At 42.0% G+C, this 24,671-nt stretch overlaps 1 protein-coding gene across 1 annotated transcript in view; it reads right to left on the bottom strand.

Annotated features, from left to right (window-relative positions):
- Positions 1-23,712, bottom strand: part of slc25a23b (solute carrier family 25 member 23b) — a 40,000-nt gene extending 16,288 nt beyond the window's left edge. Inside the window, exons 1-6 of the mRNA XM_061973821.2 lie at positions 23,341-23,712; positions 16,919-17,042; positions 16,750-16,837; positions 13,508-13,619; positions 3,693-3,851; positions 1,069-1,221 (exon numbers count right to left, since the gene is read on the bottom strand). Of these exons, the coding sequence (XP_061829805.1) occupies positions 1,069-1,221; positions 3,693-3,851; positions 13,508-13,619; positions 16,750-16,837; positions 16,919-17,042; positions 23,341-23,544 (840 nt within the window). The 5' untranslated portion in view covers positions 23,545-23,712. The remainder of the gene's footprint in view (positions 1-1,068; positions 1,222-3,692; positions 3,852-13,507; positions 13,620-16,749; positions 16,838-16,918; positions 17,043-23,340) is intronic.
- Between the last annotated feature and the right edge of the window lie 959 nt (positions 23,713-24,671).

Genomic DNA, 24,671 nt, shown 5'->3' with positions numbered 1-24,671 from the left:
GTCTTTCGAGACGCTTATCTCCATTCGGTGCCACACGCCCACACCATCAAAATGCCGAGGCAGGCAAAAATTTCCACATCAACACCGTATGAAAAAATTTGTGATTTTTTTAGTTGTGATTTCCTTCTCTGCATGAAAGTTTAAAAGTAGCATATATTAATGTAGTATGAAGAAGAATGTTTTAATGTAGACATGCAAGCCTTGAAAGAAAATTTTGAAAATCAAGACTACATTTCCTGCAAATGGGTGCATTTCTACCCTATATTTTAACTTTAGATTTATTCTCATATCAAACTCTTTTGGCTGTCTTTTTGACACTTACATCAGGCGCCCCCCTCCACACCCTGGATTATAAATAATGTAAATAATTCAATGTGATTATCTTGTGTGATGACTGTATTATGATGATAGTATATATCTGATAGTATATCTGTATCATGATGTGGATCCCGACTTAAACAAGTTGAAAAACTTATTGGGGTGTTACCATTTAGTGGTCAATTGTACGGAATATGTACTTCACTGTGCAACCTACTAATAAAAGTCTCAATCAATCAATCAATCAAAACACATAGAATCATCATACTGCTGTGATTATATGCATCAAGTGTTCATTCAAGGCTAAGGCAAAATATCGAGATATATATCGTGTATCGCAATATGGCCTTAAAATATCGCAATATTAAAAAAAGGCCATATCGCCCAGCCCTAGTTCAATGATGCCATTTCTGTTTGTCATGTATAATTTTGTCTATTTTGTGTTTATCCTTGAATAAACAGGTCAGTTTCTTGTTACCAACCATTGTGTATTATTCAAACTCCCCTAATTCAGCTGGCTAGTTGTGATCAAGAGTACTAAAACCCTTTTCAACATGATTCTGACAACTAAGTAGGCTAAATAACTTTAAACTTTAATACATGCTCGGATAGGCCAGTATCGGTCAGTATCGGTATCGGTCAGTATCGGTATCGGATCGGAAATGCAAAAACAATATCGGTATCGGATCGGAAGTGCAAAAACCTGGATCGGGACATCCCTAATTGAGACGCCCCTGACCTGAGACTGACCTGTTCATAGGCCATAAATTTAATCGCAGATTCTGGAGCAATCTTGAGAACATTGATGCCATTTCCCCTCCAGAGTGAGAAGACGCCACCTTCTCGGATCATCCCTCTCAGTCCAGACCACACATTTGCCCCTCCAGACGCAGAACCATGTACCTTGACACAAAAACACAAACCAGGTCAACTGTCTGACGATACACGGTGCTAAATTTGAGCACAGACTCCCTCATTAACACTGCACTGACCCTCTGGAAAATGCTCCATTTCCACTTGTGAACAAAACTCATCACTAACACCTTTAATTCATAACTTATGAAAGTAAAAAACTGGGTAATGATTAAATAATAATCAAACACAGGAGGTAAAGGTAAAATTGAGTAAATTGTACAAATACAATTCTGACGTACACACAATCAAGATGGTGGACAAATACATATAAAACCAATGTATCCTGGTAACATAAACATTACTTGTGGCTATTTTAGACATTTTACAAACCCCGTTTCCATATGAGTTGGGAAATTGTGTTAGATGTAAATATAAACGGAATACAATGATTTGCAAATCATTTTCAACCCATATTCAGTTGAATATGCTACAAAGACAACATATTTGATGTTCAAACTGATAAAAAAACAATTTTTTTTTGGCAAATAATCATTAACTTTAGAATTTGATGCCAGCAACAGGTGACAAAGAAGTTGGAAAGGTGGCAATAAATACTGATAAAGTTGAGGAATGCTCATCAAACACTTATTTGGAACATCCCACAGGTGTGCGGGCTAATTGGGAACAGGTGGGTGCCATGATTGGGTATAAAAACAGCTTCCCAAAAAATGCTCAGTCTTTCACAAGAAAGGATGGGGCGAGGTACACCCCTTTGTCCACAACTTTGTGAGCAAATAGTCAAACAGTTTAAGAACAACGTTTCTCAAAGTGCAATTGCAAGAAATTTAGGGATTTCACCATCTACGGTCCATAATATCATGAAAAGGTTCAGAGAATCTGGAGAAATCACTCCACGTAAGCGGCATGGCCGGAAACCAACATTGAATGACCGTGACCTTCGATCCCTCAGACGGCACTGTATCAAAAACCGACATCAATCTCTAAAGGATATCACCACATGGGCTCAGGAACACTTCAGAAAACCACTGTCACGAAATACAGTTGGTCGCTACATCTGTAAGTGCAAGTTAAAGCTCTACTATGCAAAGCCAAAGCCATTTATCAACAACATCCAGAAACGCCGCCGGCTTCTCTGGGCCCGAGATCATCTAAGATGGACTCATGCAAAGTGGAAAAGTGTTCTGTGGTCTGACGAGTCCACATTTCAAATTGTTTTTGGAAATATTCGACATCGTGTCATCCGGACCAAAGGGGAAGCGAACCATCCAGACTGTTATCGACGCAAAGTTCAAAAGCCAGCATCTGTGATGGTATGGGGGTGCATTAGTGCCCAAGGCATGGGTAACTTACACATCTGTGAAGGCACCATTAATGCTGAAAGGTACATACAGGTTTTGGAACAACATATGCTGCCATCTTAGCGCCGTCTTTTTCATGGACGCCCCTGCTTATTTCAGCAAGACAATGCCAAGCCACATTCAGCACGTGTTACAACAGCGTGGCTTCGTAGAAAAAAAAAAAGAGTTCGAGTACTTTCCTGGCCCGCCTGCAGTCCAGACCTGTCTCCCATCGAAAATGTGTGGCGCATTATGAAGCGTAAAATACGATAGCAAAGACCCCGGACTGTTGAACGACTGAAGCTCTACATAAAACAAGAATGGGAAAGAATTCCACTTTCAAAGCTTCAACAATTAGTTTCCTCAGTTCCCAATCGTTTATTGAGTGTTGTTAAACGAAAAGGTGATGTAACACAGTGGTGAACATGCCCTTTCCCAACTACTTTGGCACGTGTTGCAGCCATGAAATTCTAAGTTAATTATTATTTGCAAAAAAACTAAATTTTTATGAGTTTGAACACCAAATATCTTGTCTTTGTAGTGCATTCAATTGGATATGGGTTGAAAAGGATTTGCAAATCATTGTATTGTACTGTATTGTACTCAGTGGCCTAGTGGTTAGAGTGTCCGCCCTGAGATCGGTAGGTTGTGGGTTCAAACCCCGGCCGAGTCATACCAAAGACTATAAAAATGGGACCCATTACCTCCCTGCTTGGCACTCAGTATCAAGGGTTGGAATTGGGGGTTAAATCACCAAAAATGATTCCCGGGCGCGGCCACCGCTGCTGCCCACTGCTCCCCTCACCTCCCAGGGGGTGATCAAGGGTGATGGGTTAAATGCAGAGAATAATTTCGCCACACCTAGTGTGTGTGTGACAATCATTGGTACTTTAACTTTAACTTTAACTTTATTCTGTTTATATTTACATCTAACACAATTTCCCAACTCATATGGAAACGGGGTTTGTATTAGAACAACTGCAACAGTGATACCTTGGTTTCCATTAGGACTCTGTTCCAATAGGACAAAGACCGTATCATATGAAAATCGAAACAATATGTGATGGTATACGAAAAAACTAATGCGTATGAAAATGGAGGTGTGTATATTTTCAAGGCTTAATAAAACCTATAATTTCAAGTGAAATGGAAATGACTTACCTGAAGGAAGACTTTTAGGCGATCTAAAGGAGCAGTTCCTGTCCGGGACACCGCCCCAGCCACTGCTCCAGCAACCAACTGCCTCCATACCAGACCAGACCGTCGTTCCTTTTCCGAGAACTCATCTGGCACCGTCAAATGTTCCCCAATGTCAAACATCTTCCAACAGCAATAGAGAACAATGCATTTGACAATAAATCTTGAATGATTTATTGTAAAGCTGTAACTGATAGCTCAGTTACAGCTCTTTTTATTACCAAAAATGTGTTATATGCAGTGTTGGGTTAGTTACTGAAAACCAGTAACTAGTTACAGTTACTAGTTACTTTATTTCAAAAGTAACTCAGTTACCAACTCAGTTACTTACACCAAAAAGTAATGCGTTACTGTGAAAAGTAACTATTTAGTTACTTCTTTTTTTCCCCTTTTTTTAAGGCTCCTATTAATGCCCTTTTAGCCTTCATTTCAGTACTGTTATTGCACTGGAGAATAATACAATGTGTTGATCAACTTGACATGCATTTGCATCACTGAACTCTGCTAAGCAATGTGGTCTACATACAACACACAAAGACAAAGATATGTTTCAAAGGGCCGATTTATTTCAGGCCAGAACAAATTGACAAAACTATTTTAAATAGCTGCAACATAATCGCACTTTAACTTTAACTTTAAGTAGATAGGATTAAGGCTGCGGTTACGTAAATACGTCGACGTCGTTTTTGTGCGTCGGCGCGTCGCATATTTACGTCACACTACTTTACTGTCATGGCGGAGCGCAAAGCAGACGATGCGAGCGAGGGGAAAAAAGCACGCCAAAAGTCGTCAAAAGTGTGGGAGTATTTCAATAAACGGCCTAATAATGTTGTTGTATGCACACTGTGTCGAGCGGAAATGGCCTATCATAGCAGCACAACGGCTATGAACGAACATTTGAAAAGAAAACCCCCGACAGCGTTCTTGCCATCACCATCAACAAGTCAATCGTCCGCGTGCGTATACGTTGTCATTATTACACAAAAACATGAATGTGTCATTTGTATCTGCGTTGTAAATTCATAAACTAAAGCACCGTTTCGCTCTGAGAGGCGCGTTTGGCGTGCCTGTTCAGTGTTTACAAAGACGCGCTCCTCTTTAATGCTGTGGAGAGGCGGCGGCAGCGAGCGAGCGGCGAGGCGGGGCGCGCCGGGAGCGACGCCGCAATCGTGCCCAGGTGCGCGATCCGCGCAGTTGGAAGAGAAAAGACTTTGTGTAAAATTAAAAGATTGTAAACCTGGCAAAGCCGTCTGGCGTTCAGTCTGTCGGTCCTGAAAGAACCCCACGGCACAAGACGTGTCACAAACGCTAACGTTAATTAGTTGTGCAAATACCTTTTACAACATTAACAGTTACATATACTATGTACAAACCAACAATTAACTTTCACTTTAATCATACTATCATTGTTGTGTTATTAAGCAAAATAAGCAATACTTTTACTTTTGTTGAAATGTTTACACTGTACACTTTTTTGTATTGGATGTTTAGCTTTATTTTTGCACATTTTAGCAAATAAGCAATACTTTTACTTTTGTTGAAATGTTTACACTTGTTACAGAATATTTCCGTTTTGCACTTTTTTGTATTGGATGTTTATCTTTATTTTTGCACATTTTAAAGCAAAATAAGCAATACTTTTACTTTTGAAATGCTTACACTATTCCAGAATATTAAGATTTGCACTGGATGTTTACTTTTATATTTGCACATTAAAAAGCAAATAAGCTACTTTTAATTTTGTTAAATGTTAAAAGTTTTAAATGTTTACATTGTTACAGAATATTTTGTCATGTTGTTGTCAATGTTGACTGAGTGGCCATACTTTTTTTTTTGTAAATAAAAGCCATGCCTTTTGAAAAAACTGGCCTACATTTATTTTTTCCTCTTCATTTTAAATTAAAAAAAAAATCGGTAAAAGGAAAAATAATCTATAGATTAATCGATAAAATAATCTATAGATTAACCGATTAATCGAAAAAATAATCTATAGATTAATCGATAGAAAAATAATCGTTAGCTGCAGCCCTAGATAGGATCTTTGATCCAAGACACAACTTACATTTAAATAAAATGTTATTTTCTTTGTGCTCGACAAAAGAAAAGTATTGAGAATGTCTCCATGTTAAAAAAAACTCGACTTCTGGCATCGCCATGATGTCTTGTTAGTTGTTATGAGAGTCGCGTGTGCGTGTGTGTGTGTGTGTGTGTGTGTGTGTGTGTGTGTGTGTGTGTGTGTGTGTGTGTGTGTGTGTGTGTGTGTGGCCCTTTAAGATATGACAGCATGTGAGGTGAGTGACGTCAGTGAGTGAGTGGGCGAGAGAGGTGAGTGAGCGGCGACAGTGAGTGAGTGCGTGCAGGTGCTCTAGCTTGGTGGATGGCTGCGTCCAATAAAGTCACAAAGTTGCAACAAACCGCCCATCTTGTCATTCACCCTCAGCTGTAAAGACCCACTGCCGGGTAAAGTGAAGGTTGTTAGCCCCGAAGACGTACATATAGGCCCTGGAGGAACGTCTCCCTTGCGCTCCTCAACTGCGGTATGGGAGTCCCCCCCCACCCCCACCCACAAAAAGCACGCCTTTTCTTTTCCACCGCTGCAATAAAACACACTCGGATCTTCTGTTTCTATCCGATACTACATGAAAAATAACGTAAAATAACGCAGTAACGCATCATGTAGTAACGGTAACTGAGTTACTGAATACAAAAAATAACGCGTTAGATTACTAGTTACCGCCGAAACTAACGGCGTTACAGTCCCAACACTGGTTATATGTGCTTTATGTTGAACGATTGCACCAAGAGAAATACCTAGTTTGTGAACCCGTTCTCAAACAATGGCAATAAAAAACTATTCTGATTCTGATTCTGATATCCACAATTGCATGGGCTGATTTATGGGAGAACATATGATTTCTTGGTCATTCTTCAGAGAATATGAATGATAACACAAAAGCCCTTTTTCCACTCATGATTAATGGTTGGGTGAAGCTATTTATTGGCAAACAACAGTGTGTACTCTTTTTAAATCTAAATGACAAAAGAAAGTACCCAAATTATCCTAATCAAAAGTTTACATACCCCAGTTCTTAATACTGTCTTAATATTGTCCCCTTTAACATCAATGACAGCTTTAAGTATTAGTTGTTGGTTCTTTCTCATTCTTCTTGGCAAAACGCCTTTAGTTCCTGTAAGTTCTTGGACTGTCTTGCATGAACTGTACATTTGAGATTTCCCCCAGAATGGTTCAATGATATTGAGGCCAGGAGATTGAGATGGCCACTCCAGAACCATCACCATACCTGCCAACTTTTGAAATCAGAAAAACCTAGTAGCCAGGGTCCAGGGGCCACAGGCCCCGGTAGGTCCAGGACAAAGTCCTGGTGGGGGGTTCATGCCCCCCGACGCAAAATGATTATTAGCATTCAGACAGGTTAAAATGTTGCTAAAACCATCACTTTTCTATCAGTCACAGTGACTTTTCAAAACAAAAATATTACAGCAAAAATCATATGGGTTGATTGACATGTTTATTCTGTAAGCTAACTTCAATAGTTTGAAATTATTTTGACAGTTAATGCCAGTTATCCTGTCAACCTTTCACAATACTTCAATTTGTTAATTGAAAGTATAAACAGTATAAACACTTTTTACAGTAAACAAATGGTAAAACAGTACTAAACAATTCCATTAAAAAAAAATTGGTGTCATTATTAACTTTCTGTCCAAACTTGTATAATCTACTGCCTTGTTCAATTGTAAAAAATATTCTGTGCCTAAAATTCACATTTCTATCACAATTATCATACTGTAAAGATGGTAAGCTAACTTCATTAAAATTAATAGTCCTGTCAATAGCATGGAATTACAATTCAAATGTAGTTTTTTTGTAAGCCTTTCAAAAGAATTCAAAATATGAAAAATTAATGAAAATTAATTTAAGCCATCAGACACTGTGGAAGCCGTATTGCATTCCCTCAAAGACAGAAGTACTGACAATACTTTTCCAATGTCGTCATCGAAATATCGAACACAAATGGGGTACAGTTTTACATCGTCATAATCGGTGCTGCCGTCAGTCGACATGCTAAATGGTTCCGTCTTCATGATATCGGCGATACTTTTTGAGGATTCTGTTCCAAGACACTGAATAATGTTTGATGTTTTGGTTCGACCACATCCATATTTTTTGGCGATTTTCGAGTCGGGAAACATTTTCCGAAATAACTGTCCCATGTGATCAGCCAGTGCGATTGGAAGTCCATGCTCAATTATTGCCTCCGTAAATAAAACTTCGGCATTTATCACATCCAAAGAACGTTGAAAGTTTTCCACTTGTATCGCTAGCAACGGCATTAGACTTGTGTTTTTTTGTCCCAACGTGGTCTTTTACATCGCTAATTCCTCCGTGTCCGATCGAAAAATCTTGTCTGCACAAGGTGCAATTCGCGTAGTTTTCACCCTTTTTGGAACGGATAATTATTCCCGGATAGGCTTTTGAATATTCTTCACGGAATGACTGCAGTTTTCTTTTCGGTTTAAGACTCGTTTGCGATTTTTCTCCGGCTGATTCCATGATCGTTCGCTCGTTTGGAAACAATGGCAACTGGTGCTATAAATAGCCTCGCGCATGGCATTCGGAATGGGTCGATAGGAAGTTACGGGAAGCAGTGTCAATTGTCATTGTTGTTACGCGATTTCGTGAATAAAACTTTAAAAAAAAAAAAATTTTAATTAATGAAAAAACTTATTTTTTATCACTGCAACCGTAACCCGGAATAGGTTGATGAAAACCGTACTAATTACGGGAAAACCGGAGTAGTTGGCAGGTATGCATCACTTTGTTCATGTTGGAATGTCCAAAAACGTCCCATGCACAGCTTCCGGTCTGATGAGTGGATATTTTCCTCCAGTATTTTCAGATAACATGCTGCTTTCATCTTGCTATCAATTTTGACCTCTATAGCTCACAGATCCCCAAAACATCAGTGATCCACCTCCGTGTTTCACAGTAGGAATTGTGTTCCTTTCATCATAGGCCTTGTTGACTCCTCTCCAAATGTAGTGTTTATGGTTGTGGCCAAAGGTTCAATTTTGGTCTCATCTCTGTGCTTTTTTGCGTAATGCAAGCGAGATACTTTGTGAAATTTGCGAAGAAATAGCTTTCTTTTGGCGACACGACCATGCAGCCCATTTCTTTTCAAGTGCCTCCTTATTGTGCATCTTGGAACAGAGAGTCCTGTATTTCAGCTGAAAGTAGTTGTGGATGTTTCTTTGCATCTCAAACAATTTTCTTGGCAGTTGTTGCTGAAATATTTTCTGGTCGACCTGATTGTGGTTTGGTTTTAACAGAATCCCATATTTTCCACTTTTAATCAGCGTTTGAACACTGCTGATTGGCATTCTCAATTCCTTGGATACATTTTTTATACCCCTTTCCTGTTTTATGCAGTTCAATTACATTTTCTCGCACACCCTTTGACAACTTTTTTGCTTTCTCCATGACTCAGAATTCAGAAACGTCTGTGCAGCACTGGATGAAAGATGCAATGGTCTGTGAGAAGCCCAGAAACTCACTGACTTTTAACACACACACACAGTAATTACAAAGAAACAGGTCACAGGTGAGGATAGGAATCACGATTACCCATTCAAACCTGTTTGTGTCAACTTTTGTGCATGTTATCAGGTCAAAGTCACTGGGGTATGTAAACTTTTGATCAGGGTCACTTTCTTTTGTCATTTAGATTCAAAAAGAGTAAACACTGTTGTTTGCCAATAAATAGCTTCACTCAACCATTAACCATGAGTGGAAGAAAGGCTTTTGTGTTATCAATCACATTCTTATGTAAACTTATGAGCACAACTATATGTATATGTATATATATATATATATATGTATATATATATATATATATATATATATATATATATATATATATATATATATATACATACATACATACACACACACACACTGGTATAAATATAAATATATATATATATATATATATATATATATACACACACACACACACATATATACACATGTGTATATATATATATATATATATATATATATACACACACACACACACACACACACACACACACACACACATATATATAGGTATATGTGTATCTATGTCACGACTGGGACTGTGGCGTGGTTTGTTCTCCCGAGGTGCAAAAGATTTGGACCATACGTGGCGTGAAGGGGAGTACATGATTTATTTAAACACTATAACTACAAAAGAAAAGGATCAAACAAAAGGCGCGCACAGGGGCGGAAGTACAAAACTTGACTATAAACACAAAACTTGCACAAAGGCAGAAACTATGAACAATTAAACAAAACTTGCAAACTATGGCATGAATAAAGAAAACTTACTTGGACGAGAAACCGGCATGAAAAAAGAGCAGCAAGGGTCTTAAGGGTGTGTGGAGAGTGTGCAGAAGCATAAATGCGGGATGTCGCCAGAAAGACAAACTGAAAACAATGAACTTAAATACTACAGACATGATTAATGAAAACGGGTGCGTGACTCAAAACGTGAAACAGGTGCGTGACGTGACAGGTGAAAACTAATGGGTTGCTATGGTGACAAACAAGAGTGCATAATGAGTCCAAACGTGGAACAGGTGAAACTAATGGGTAACCATGGAAACAAGACAAGGGAGTGAAAAGCCAGAAACTAAAGAGTCCAATAACTAAACAAAACAAAACATGATTACACAGACATGACAATCTATTTATTCATAAACATTCCAAATGTATGCCATATGGCTTGCCATAGAGGTTGGAGTAAGCCAATTGTATCGCAATTCTCAAGTAACACTCAAGTCTTTAATCCCAAATCCAAGTCAAGTCAAGTCAAGTCTAAAGACAAGATAGGTCCAGTAAAGTCTTGAGTAAGTACGAGACAAGTCGGGTAAAAACTCAAGTCAGCAACTTGAGATATTCGAGTCCTTCCAAATCATTGAAACTGTTAAGTCATTGTGTATAATACAGCTGAATACACACATTTGCTGAACACTCCCCTAATCTCTCAAGTTTTACAAAGTTGTAACGCTAAAGTCCGAGTCAAGTGATGTCAAATACAAGTCGAGTTGCAAGTCTTTGATGGAAGTCCAGCCCAAAGTCATCTAAATTGCGACTCGAGTCCACACCTCTGGCTTGCCAATCCCTGAGAGTCCCCAGACCCCAGTTTGAGAAATCATGTTTTATGATACCTCCCCTACTCCAAAACTGCAACTGAGGAGGCGGTGACTGACAACACCTTGTTGTTCAAGAAGTGGGAATCTGTTGGGATTTACAGCTTTTTTAAAAAGCCACTGTCAAAAGTCGAAGACAAAATGTGACAATACTTGAATTTTGTTGAATCAAATTAGCCAGTATATTTACAAACACATCATACATTCTCTCTATGTCCACTACTTGCTGTACATATCCTACCAAGTCAGACCTACACTGTTTCAATGTCCATTTCTCTGTTCTCAATTGTTGATGACTGATGATAGCAACCAAACCTAACCCCCCCCCCCCTCCACACCCCAAATTGCAAATAATGTAAATAATTCAATGTATACACCCTGATGAGTATCTTGTGTGATGACTATATTATGATGATAGTATATATCTGTATCATGAATCAATTTAAGTGGACCCCGACTTAAACAAGTTGAAAAACTTATTGGGGTGTTACCATTTAGTGGTCAATTGTACGGAATATGTACTTCACTGTGCAACCTACTAATAAAAGTCTCAATCAATCAATCAATCAATCAATGCATGCAATCGAACATGTTGAAAAGAGAAACTGGAGATTGTGATGTATCATGTTGTATGCTTGCATGTTCCAAATAAACTCAAACTCAAACTCAATGCTTCCCCATGCAGCTTTGATCTTAGAAATACATCTCAAACCTCCCAAAACAACTGTGTGTACTATTCAAATACAAACCCCGTTTCCATATGAGTTGGGAAATTGTGTTAGATGTAAATATAAACGGAATACAATGATTTGCAAATCCTTTTCAACCCATATTCAATTGAATGCACTACAAAGATAAGATATTTGATGTTCAAATTCATAAACTCTATTTTTTTTTTGCAAATAATAATTAACTTAGAATTTCATGGCTGCAACACGTGCCAAAGTCATTGGGAAAGGGCATGTTCACCACTGTGTTACATGGCCTTTCCGTTTAACAACACACAGTAAACGTTTGGGAACTGAGGAGACACATTTTTTAAGCTTCTCAGGTGGAATTCTTTCCCATTCTTGCTTGATGTACAGCTTAAGTTGTTCAACAGTCCGGGGGTCTCCGTTGTGCTATTTTAGGCTTCATAATGCGCCACACATTTTCAATGGGAGACAGGTCTGGACTACAGGCAGGCCAGTCTAGTACCCGCACTCTTTTACTGTGAAGCCACGTTGATGTAACTCGTGGCTTGCTGAAATAAGCAGGGGCGTCCATGGTAACGTTGCTTGGATGGCAACATATGTTGCTCCAAAACCTGTATGTACCTTTCAGCATTAATGGCGCCTTCACAGATGTGTAAGTTACCCATGTCTTGGGCACTAATACACCCCCATACCATCACACATGCTGGCTTTTCAACGTTGCGCCTATAACAATCCGGATGGTTCTTTTCCTCTTTGGTCCGGAGGACACGACGTCCACAGTTTCCAAAAACAATTTGAAATGTGGACTTGTCAGACCACAGAACACTTTTCCACTTTGTATCAGTCCATCTTAGATGAGCTCAGGCCGAGCGAAGCCGACGGCGTTTCTGGGTGTTGTTGATGAACGGTTTTCGCCTTGCATAGGAGAGTTTTAACTTGCACTTACAGATGTAGCGACCAACTGTAGTTACTGACAGTGGGTTTCTGAAGTGTTCCTGAGCCCATGTGGTGATATCCTTTACACACTGATCTCGCTTGTTGATGCAGTACAGTCTGAGGGATCGAAGGTCACGGGCTTAGCTGCTTACGTGCAGTGATTTCTCCAGATTCTCTGAACCCTTTGATGATATTACGGACCGTAGATGGTGAAATCCCTAAATTCCTTGCAGTAGCTGGTTGAGAAAGGTTTTTCTTAAACTGTTCAACAATTTGCTCACGCATTTGTTGACAAAGTGGTGACCCTCGCCCCATCCTTGTTTGTGAATGACTGAGCATTTCATGGAATCTACTTTTATACCCAATCATGGCACCCACCTGTTCCCAATTTGCCTGTTCACCTGTGGGATGTTCCAAATAAGTGTTTGATGAGCATTCCTCAACTTTATCAGTATTTATTGCCACCTTTCCCAACTTCTTTGTCACGTGTTGCTGGCATCCAATTCTAAAGTTAATGATTATTTGCAAAAAAACGAACGAGTTTGAACATCAAATATGTTGTCTTTGTAGCATATTCAACTGAATATGGGTTGAAAATGATTTGCAAATCATTGTATTCCGTTTATATTTACATAAATACATTAACACAATTTCCCAACTCTTATGGAAACAGGGTTTGTAGAAAATCAATGTTACCTAAGAAAGTGCATGCAAGCCTCACATCCCCAAACAACATATTGTACAGTACCAAGCATCTGAAGGATGATACTAAGCTATTTCCAATAGATTTATAATAGGATGCTGTTGTAGTTTTAAAGCTGTTTTATCCAGACTTTTCTTAGGACCACATTCTACAAAATGTTGAGAGGATACCAGCAAGTAAGACATTGTTCTTATCATTATCAACACAATTACAGGAATTTCATGACTTACATGGGAGTGTTTCCAGTAGTGGACAATTTCCTCCATGTCGTGGAAAGGATTGAACAAGAAGTGATCTCGCCATTCTTTCCAATCAATGGTCATGGTGCCATCTTTGTCCATACTGAGAAATGTACAAAAGAAAGACATGGTCGTTTGGTCAACAGAAGCTTTAAAAAGTTGCCTACATCAAATGTTGTGAGGCGCTGACGAATGGAAATACAGTATGTTTGAATTAGGTAATACTATTTAAAATAAAAATACTTTATTACAAGCTTCTGTGTACAGTACATGTTTACTCTTTATTACTTTGAACATTTGCAGATACTTCAAAATCTTCATTTACATTTGTGTTTCTGATCAAGTAGTCAATAGTGGTTGTATCACATTACTTTGGGGTTGGATCTGTACCATTCAGAATGCACAGAAAAGAGAAAGACAGTGTGTTCTTGTCTCACATTATGATTGTGAATGACTGATAACATTCCAAAAAAAGTGCAGTTCTCCTTTAAAGGAATGTGTCAGGCTTGTCCCTGACAGTTTGGTCATGTTTTAGTTTTTCCTCTGGTAGTTGGTGCCTGTCGTGGCGGTAATCCTAGAACCCGTTGGTGGACACCGGCGGTGAGGGATGCCGTCAAGCTTAAGAAGGAGTCCTATCGGGTTATTTTGGCTCATAGGACTCCGGAGGCAGCGGACAGGTACCGACAGGCCAAGCGGTGTGCGGCTTCAGCGGTCGCAGAGGCAAAAACTCGGACATGGGAGGAGTTCGGGGAAGCCATGGAAAACGACTTCCGGACAGCTTCGAAGCGATTCTGGACCACCATCCGCCGCCTCAGGAAGGTGAAGCAGTGCATTGTCAACACCGTGTATGGTGCGGATGGTGTTCTGCTGACCTCGACTGCAGATGTTGTGGATCGGTGGAGGGAATACTTAGAATGGGCTCTCCCATTTCTGGGGCTGAGGTTGCTGAGGTAGTTAAAAAGCTCCTCGGTGGCAAGGCGCCGGGGGTGGATGAGATCCGCCCGGAGTTCCTTAAGGCTCTGGATGCTGTGGGGCTGTCTTGGTTGACAAGACTCTGCAGCATCGCGTGGACATCGGGGGCGGTACCTCTGGATTGGCAGACCGGGGTGGTGGTTCCTCTCTTTAAGAAGGGGAACCGGAGGGTGTGTTCCAACTATCGTGGGATCACACTCCTCAGCCTTCCCGGTAAGGTATATTCAGGTGTACTGGAAAGGAGGCTACGCCGGATAGTCGAACCTCGGATTCAGGAGGAACAGTGTGGTTTTCGTCCTGGTCGTGGAACTGTGGACCAGCTCTATACTCTCGGCAGGGTCCTTGAGGGTGCATGGGAGTTTGCCCAACCAGTCTACATGTGCTTTGTGGACTTGGAGAAGGCATTCGACCGTGTCCCTCGGGAAGTCCTGTGGAGAGTGCTCAGAGAGTATGGGGTATCGGACTGTCTGATTGTGGCGGTCCGCTCCCTGTATGATCAGTGTCAGAGCTTGGTCCGCATTTCCAGTGAGGGTTGGACTCCGCCAAGGCTGCCCTTTGTCACCGATTCTGTTCATAACTTTTATGGACAGAATTTCTCGGCGTAGTCAGGGCGTTGAGGGGATCCGGTTTGGTGGCTACAGGATTAGGTCTCTGCTTTTTGCAGATGATGTGGTCCTGATGGCTTCATCTGGCCAGGATCTTCAGCTCTCACTGGATCGGTTCGCAGCCGAGTGTGAAGCGACTGGGATGAGAATCAGCACCTCCAAGTCCGAGTCCATGGTTCTCGCCCGGAAAAGGGTAGAATGCCATCTCCGGGTTGGGGAGGAGACCCTGCCCCAAGTGGAGGAGTTCAAGTACTTAGGAGTCTTGTTCATGAGTGAGGGAAGAGTGGATCGTGAGATCGACAGGCGCCGTCTTCAGCAATGTGGACGCTGTATCGATCCGTTGTGGTGAAGAAGGAGCTGAGCCGGAAGGCAAAGCTCTCAATTTACCGGTCGATTTACGTTCCCATCCTCACCTATGGTCATGAGCTTTGGGTTATGACCGAAAGGACAAGATCACGGGTACAAGCGGCTGAAATGAGTTTCTCCCACCGGGTGGCGGGGCTCTCCCTTAGAAGCTCTGCCAAACGGGGGGAGCTCTAAGTAAAGTCGCTGCTCCTCCACATGGAGAGGAGCCAGTTGAGGTGGTTCGGGTATCTGGTCAGGATGCCACCCGAACGCCTCCCTAGGGAGGTGTTTAGGGCACGTCCAACCGGTAGGAGGCCACGGGGAAGACCCAGGACACGTTGGGAAGACTATGTCTCCCGGCTGGCCTGGGAACGCCTCGGGATCCCCCGGGAAGAGCTGGACGAAGTGGCTGGGGAGAGGGAAGTCTGGGCTACCCTGCTTAGGCTGCTGCCCCCGCGACCCGACTTCGGATAAGCGGAAGAAGATGGATGGATGGATGGATGAGTACAAACTTTTACTAAAATATGGACTTTTGTCAAGGGTGGAACCCATTATTCATATTTACAATGTTTCTTATGGAGACACGTGCTTCACTATACGAACATTTCCATTTACGATCCCTGTTCAAAAACCACTTATTTGTAAATCGAGGTTCCGCTGAATATATACTTATACACACACACACATATACATATACTGTATATATTATATATATATATATACTTGTATATTTACACAGACATATGTATAAACATATATACATAAATATACATACATATATAGATTTACATACATATATATATATATACATACATATAGATATATATACATAAAAATGTGTTTGTGTGTGTGATATCACTTTTCTGCAGAACTTTGTTGTAGAAATCTGCTTCCGTGTCTCTACCTGACACTGGCGTCATGCACTAGCTTCTTAGTAAACAAAGCCTGCCCACTCTGCTTCGTGCCACATCTGCCTGAAGCTGCTGTGACATAGTCCCTATGAATACCATAATAACCTCAACTCAACTCAAAAGGGCATAATACAACCACTGGAATCATTTCTACAGTTTAAGACTTACTTTAATTTGAAAACGGCATTGCACATCCTATTACCGGCTACAGTGTTGAAGGTTTTTAAAAAGAATTGGATTAAAAAGCTTAACCATCACGTATTATACCCAGGTCAGCCCTAAGATATACCGAACTGTTATAGAATGTTTACTGAAATGTAAAGGGGGTACTTATTTGAAAAAGAGGATTTTATCATTTCCTTTTCCACTTCCATTTTTATGTCCGAGCTTATGGTTCTACCTCTGCAGTATTCTGGCAGCCTGTTCCTTGGTGACATCTACCCCAAGCGTATGCAGTGAATGCTGGATCTCCCCCACATCGATTTGACCTGAAACAAGAAAAAGGGAACTTCGAATATGTGTGAGGGGTTTATATAAGCAGGAGAGTATCTCTGCAAATAGCTTCCCACCGTCATTGTTGCGATCCAACTTGTGGAACATGAGCAACAGCCTCTTCTCATGAGCCTGCAGGTAATGGGAGAACTCTTGGAAGTCCAACAAACCGTCATGGTTGATGTCACTCTCGAGAACTATCTGTGGATATAGAAAGTCAAACCTTAAGAAGGAAAGATGACAAAGATTAATTTCCATGCATATGTGAAGTGTAGGTGTATGCAGGGTGTGGTGTTAAAACATGCAAGAGAGACGAGTGTAATAGATACACAAAGTGGTGCGAGTAGGACACCTGGCCAAAAACTAAATCTCTTTTTAAGAACCAGAAAAAGAGCAAAAGAAGATACTTTTCTATCATGCTAATATCTCTTCTTATAAAAGTTAACTTTGGATTTTTTTATGCAGTGAGATGATCAATAATAAATATGAGATACATTTTTAGGCTAATATTAGGACAAAATTAAAGTATTTGGCCACCCGCCTTAACTCACACATGAACTTGAAGTACTTAGGAGTCTTGTTCATGAGTGAGGTAAGAGTGGATCGTGAGATCGACAGGCGCCGTCTTCAGCAATGTGGACGCTGTATCGATCCGTTGTGGTGAAGAAGGAGCTGAGCCGGAAGGCAAAGCTCTCAATTTACCGGTCGATTTACGTTCCCATATTTATTTGTGGCGGCCCGCCACGAAAGAATTACGTCCGCCACAAATGGATTTTTCGGCTTTTGACTCGCTCGACCGCTCATAAAAGCAATGGGACTCTGTCTGTGAATGTACCTTGTAGTTACAACTCCGGTGCAGTAGGTGGCGGTAGCCTACGATGCATTGTAACTCCGCCAATAGCACTTAATTCACCTGGTGGGCCAGAAGACGAAGACGAAGAAGACGAAGACGAAGAAGACGAAGACGAAGAAGACGAAGACGGACGGACAGACGGACGGAATCAAAATACGAGGGTAATATAGGTTATGGTAGATAGGTTATAGCTGCATCGCTCGCGGCTCGTCCTATATTTAACGTTAATCCGCGATTTCACCGAGCGTTTCACTGACGGGGTCCGGGGCAGACGGACGTAATAACAATCATCTGTTTTCCTACCGACGAGCTAACGTGTCCAGGTTATAACCCTGTTGTCAATAAACACACGTGGAGACGGTGCTTCAGATACTACATTAATACTCAAGCTAAATTGTCCACTGTCCACTGCAGCATGTGAATGCAATGAAAATAATAAAATTTGAGCCAACCAGCTGTTAAAATGTTGTCCAGGTTAATGTTTTGGCCATTAAAGGCCCTTCATTTCAAGATTTCAACTGTGATCGGGCTTTAAACATGTGGCTGACCTGTTCAGATGAGTGAAACTGCTACTGGTCAAATAATGTGAAATAGCATTTAATTTTACATGTATGCAATGCCATTTAAATGTAATTATAGATAATAATAATAATAAATACTGTGTAGTGTTGTAAATAGTAAACGGGAAGGATTTTAGTAAGATATAAGCCATGAGCACTACACAGCCAGAAAAAAACCTAGGCAGGACAAGTAAAAATATTGGGGCAAGTAGATTTGAGAAGTCGGGCAAGTAGAAAAATTAGGGTGGAGGGAACAGGTGAGACTCAGCAAACACTGAAAAATAAAGCAGGGTCAGATCAGAAATGCACTTTTCTCATGAAAAGGGTCCTATTTTATATTCTTATGTGCCTTATAGAGAGGACCACGACAAAACATACACCTCTGCCTCTGTTTCACTTTATGTTGCTGGTAAATAATATGGTTGTAGTAGTAGGCTAAAGTTAAATTATTTAGTATGCACTAATTAAAGGGGCAGAGCTTTAAGAGACATTTTAGCTTTTATATTTTATAAGATATATTTTTTGTAAGAACCACAATTAATAAATATATTTCAGTGAATAACTAATTATTCAAATTTGTATATAAATATGTACATAAAGTGTTGTAATTATATTCCAACTCCGCGTTCTTCTTGGTCATCGCCGCTGCCCCCCCCCCCCCCCCCCCCCCCCCCGACCACACCACCACAAATAGATGCCTGCCCTGTGGGAAACACTGAAGTGCCATCCCATTCCTAACCCATAGGGTTCAATATCATGTCGGTCCACCTTTTGCAGCTATTACAGCTTCAACTCTTCTGGGAAGGCTGTCCACAAGGTTGCGGAGTGTGTTTATAGGAATTTTCCACCATTCTTCCAAAAGCGCATTGGTGAGGTCACACACTGATGTTGGTGGAGAAGGCCTGGCTCTCAGTCTCCGTTCTAATTCATCCCACAGGTGTTCTATCGGGTTCAGGTCAGGACTCTGTGCAGGCCAGTCAGGTTCATCCACACCAGACTCTGTCATCCATGTCTTTAAGGACCTTGCTTTGTGCACTGGTGCACAGTCATGTTGGAAGAGGAAGGGGCCTGCTCCAAACTGTTCCCACAAGGTTGGGAGCATGGAATTGTCCAAAATGTTTTGGTATCCTGGAGCTTTCAATGTTCCTTTCACTGGACCTAAGGGGCCAAGCCCAACTCCTGAAAAAAAAAAACCACACCATAATTCCTCCTCCACCAAATTTCACACTCGGCACAATGCAGTCCGAAATGTACTGTTCTCCTGGCAACCTCCAAACCCAGACTCATCCATCAGAAGGCATCTCCACTGCTCTAGAGTCCAGTGGCGACGTGCTTCACACCACTGCATCCGACACTTTGCATTGGACTTGGTGATGTATGGCTTAGATGCAGCTGCTCAACCATGGAAACCCATTCCAAGAAGCTCTCTGCATATTGTACGTGGGCTAATTGGAAGGTCACATGAAGTTTGGAGATTTGTAGGAACTGACTGTGCAGAAAGTCGGCGACCTCTTTGCACAATGCGCAATCCGCTGACCCCTCTGTCAGTTTACGTGGCCTACCACTTTGTGACTGAGTTGCTGTTGTTCCCAAACTCTTCCTTTTTCTTCTAATAAAGCTGACAGGCGGATCGGTGCGGCGTCTTCAGTAATGCGGAGGCTGTATCGATCCGTTGTGGTGAAGAAGGAGCTGAGCCGGAAGGCAAAGCTCTCAATTTACCGGTCGATCTACGTTCCCATCCTCACCTATGGTCATGAGCTTTGGGTTATGACCGAAAGGACAAGATCACGGGTACAAGCGGCCCAAATGAGTTTCCTCCGCCGGGTGGCGGGGCTCTCCCTTAGAGATAGGGTGAGAAGCTCTGTTATCCGGGAGGAACTCAAGAGTAAAGCCGCTGCTCCTCCACATGGAGAGGAGCCAGATGAGGTGGTTCGAGCATCTGCTCAGGATGCCCCCGAACGCCTCTCTAGGGAGGTGTTTGGGGCACGTCCGACCGGCAGGAGACCAAGAGGAAGACCCAGGACACGTTTCGAAGACTATGTCTCCCGGCTGGCCTGGGAACGCTTCAGGATCCCCCGGGAAGAGCTGGACGAAGTGGCTGGGGGGAGGGAAGTCTGGGCTTCTCTGCTTAGGCTGCTGCCCCCGCGACCCGACCTCGAATAAGCGGAAGAAAATGGATGGATATATATATATATATATATATATATATATATATATATATATATATATATATATTAGGGCTGCAACAACTAATCGATTAAATCGATTAAAATCGATTATAAAAATAGTTGCCGATTAATTTAGTCATCGATTCGTTGGATCTATGCTATGCACATGCGCAGAGGCAATTTTTTCTATTTTTATAAACCTTTATTTATAAACTGCAACATGTACAAACAGCTGAGAAACAATAATCAAAATAAGTATGGTGCCAGTATGCTGTTTTTTTTCAATAAAATACTGGAAAGGATAGAAATTTAGTTTGTCTCTTTTATCTGATTATTAATCGATTAATCAAAGTAATAATCGACAGATTAATCGATTATCAAATGAATCGTTAGTTGCAGCCCTGATATATATATATTAGAGATGCGCGGTTTGCGGGCACAACCGCGGAGTCCGCGGATTATCCGCGGATCGGGCGGATGAAATTTAAAAAAATTAGATTTTATCCGCGGGTCGGGTCTATTTAAAATTAGATTTTAAATAGATTCAGGCGGGTGGCAGTTAAACCAATTCGGAAATATATATACATAGTTAAATGTTGTTACCCACATACGAAAAACGAGCAGGCACCTGCAGCATATGCCACAACAGAAGAAAAAAAAAAAAAGAGATGGACACTTTTACGGAGCGGAGAAGGCCCCCGACGCCTCGCCGGGGTCCGGGACCGAGGCCCCTTCCCCCGAGAGGGCCCCACCGGGAGCCGTAGCTGAGGCGATCCGCGAGAAGGGCCCGACGCACGTCCAGGGTCACCACCGCGCCCACCGCACCGACACCCCGCCTCGTCCGCCTTCGCCGCGGCCGGCGTCACGCGCAGCAAGTAAGCAGCTTACCTGCCCGCCACCCCCGTGGCCGGGGGCTCGTAACAGGGGTCACTCCGCGCGCTCCGCCCGCGCAGCTTACCTGCCCGCCACCCCTGTTGCCGGGGGCGCATAACAGGGGTCACTCCGCGCGCAGTGCGCTCACGAAAGGGGTGGGGCTCACCCTGGTTGATATAGACAGAAGCTAGGACGGTGGCCATGGACGTCGGAACCCGCTAAGGAGTGTGTAACAACCCACCTGCCGAATCAACTAGCCCTGAAAATGGATGGCGCTGGAGCGTCGGGCCCATACCCGGCCGTCGCCGGCAGCGAGACGCGCTTGGAGGTGCGCTCAGCGCGGCTCCCATATGATTGCGCACTGGTGTGCGTCTGGGTCGTGACAGCGTGGCACGCGAATGTCTGTGCTGCATTGGATCAGTCTCCTTTCTTTAACAGGCAAAAGCTTTATAACCTCACTAATGCCTTGCATCGTCTATATTAGATATATAACAACGGGCGGGTGCGGGCGGATGGCGGGCGGGTGCGGTTCTGATCAAATGTTACATCGGGTGGATTGCGGATGGTTGACGACATTCTGATGCGGTTGCGGATGAAATAATTGCCTATCCGCGCATCTCTAATATATATATATATATATATATATATATATATATATATATATATATATATGTATGTGTGGGAAAAAAATCACAAGACTATTTCATCTCTACAGGCCTGTTTCATGAGGGGGGGTTCCCTCAATCATCAGGAGATGATTGAGGGAACCCCCCCTCATGAAACAGGCCTGTAGAGATTAAATAGTCTTGTGATTTTTTCCCCACACATACATATATTGCGCTCTACTACGGTATCGAGCACTATTTTTTGGATAACCTTATTAAGACATATATATATATATATATATATATATATATATATATATATATATATATATATATATATATATATTAGGGATGTACGATAATATTGGACTGCCGATAATATCGGACTACCGATATTATCTTGGTCAACAGCCATACAGGTCACACTGAGGGTGGCCGTATAAACAACTTTAACACTGTTACAAATATGCGCCACACTGTGAACCCACACCAAACAAGAATAATAATAATAATAATAATAATAATAATAACTGGGATTTATATAGCGCTTTTCTAAGTACCCAAAGTCGCTTTACATGTAGAACCCATTATTCATTCACATCTGGTGGTGGTAAGCTACTTTCATAGCCACAGATGCCCTGGGGTAGACTGACGGAAGCGTGGCTGCAATTTGCGCCAACGGCCCCTCCGACCACCACCTATCATTCATCATTCAATTCACCGGTGTGAGTGGCACCGGGGGCAAAGGGTGAAGTGTCCCGCCCAAGGACACAACGGCAGCGATTTTTTTTGTTGGGATGGTAAGAGGCGGGGAGCGAACCTGCAACCCTCAGGTTTCTGGCACGGTTGCTCTACCCACTACGCCATGCCGCCCCAGAATGACAAACGGGAAAACATGCGCACCGTAGCGCAACATAAACACAACAGTACCCAGAACCCCTTGCAGCACTAACTCTTTCGGGACGCTACAACATACACCCCCCGCTACCCCCTAAGTCAACCACGCCTCCCCCCCCAACCCAACCCAACCCACCTCAACCTCCTCATGCTCTCTCAGGGAGAGCATGTCCCAAATTCCAAGCTGCTGTTTAGAGTCATGTTAAAAAAAAATAATGCACTTTGTGACTTCAATAATAAATATGGCAGTGCCATGTTGGCATTTTTTTCCGCATAACTTGAGTTGATTTATTTTGGAAAACCTTGTTACATTGTTTATTGCATCACAACAAAATTAGGCATAATAATGTGTTAATTCCACGACTGTATAAATATCAGTATCGGTTGATATCGGTATCGGTAATTAATAGTTGGACAATATCGGGATATCGGACATCTCTAATATATATATTTATATATTCCCATATTAAGAGTGTGTGTGTGTCAGATATGCGCGCGCACGTGTTATAATTATATAATGGATGTCAGCCGCAGCTGTCTCACCTCTTCAGCTTCTCCCCGCCCCAAACCACGAGCCGCCAGTCCAATTCGCAGTTCGCCGAGGTCCACCTTGCCATCTTTATTCAAGTCCAGTTGGTCGAACAGCTCCGCGTGTCTTTCCCGACATTCCGGGTCCACGGACGTTCCGTTCGGCGTCTTCGAGTTCGGACTTCCGGCGCTCGACACCCCCTCGTCCTCTTTGCCCATGAAGCTGCGAGAACGCCGGGGGTTTTTTATTTGAGTTTCATGGTCCAATATAGCCCGGCGACACTCACTGACGGCAGGCGGGAGAGACTGAGAGTGTTTCCACGGAGACCGCGGAGGGTGTTCTTTGAGCACGGGTGTGGGAACACTCTTGGCGCGATGCAGCTCCGAGTGATTCATCACGGACACGCGCGCTCCTGATGCAGGGTGGTGTGCAAAATGCGACCCGCGGATCATTTGTCATTTTCATTGGTCCCTGGCAAATTTTTCAAAATAAAATCAAACCAAAAACAAATTCATACCTGCCAACTACTCCGGTTTTCCCGTAATTAGTACGGTTTTCATCAACCTATTCCGGGTTACGGTCGCAGTGATAAAAAATACGGTTTTTAATTAATTAAAAAAAAAAAAATTTTTAAATGTTTTATTCACGAAATCGCGTAACAACAATGACAATCGACACTGCTTCCCGTAACTTCCTATCGAGCCATTCCGAATGCCATGCGCGAGGCTATTTATAGCACCGCTGCCAAGCACGAGGCACCAGTTGCCATTGTTTCCAAATGAGCGAACGATCATGGAATCAGCCGGAGAAAAATCGCAAACGAGTCTTAAACCGAAAAGAAAACTGCAGTCATTCCGTGAAGAATATTCAAAAGCCTATCCGGGAATAATTATCCGTTCCAAAAAGGGTGAAAACTACGCCAATTGCACCTTGTGCAGACAAGATTTTTCGATCGGACACGGAGGAATTAGCGATGTAAAAGACCACGTTGGGACAAAAAAACACAAGTCTAATGCCGTTGCTAGCGATACAAGTGGAAAACTTTCAACGTTTTTCGGATTTTAGCCACAAAAAGGTAATGACACTAATGTTATCTATTGGAATTGTTTAGTACTGTTATACTGTTAAAAGTGTTTATACTGTTTATGCTTTCAAGTCCAAGTTGAAGAAATCTTGTTAAATGTTGACAGCATAACTACCAAAATACAGAAGTATGTCCTTAATATTTTTGCAGTGCTATTTCTGTTGAAAAGTTCAAATGATTACATTAGAGATGTGATGTGCCACTTTTCAAGTGTCTGATGGCTTAAATTAATTTTCATTAATTTTTCATATTTTGAATTCT

Source organism: Nerophis lumbriciformis, linkage group LG22 (genome assembly GCF_033978685.3).
Source record: "Nerophis lumbriciformis linkage group LG22, RoL_Nlum_v2.1, whole genome shotgun sequence".
Classification (NCBI taxonomy): Eukaryota; Metazoa; Chordata; class Actinopteri; order Syngnathiformes; family Syngnathidae; genus Nerophis; species Nerophis lumbriciformis.
This window is presented reverse-complemented; position numbering and strand designations above follow the sequence as displayed.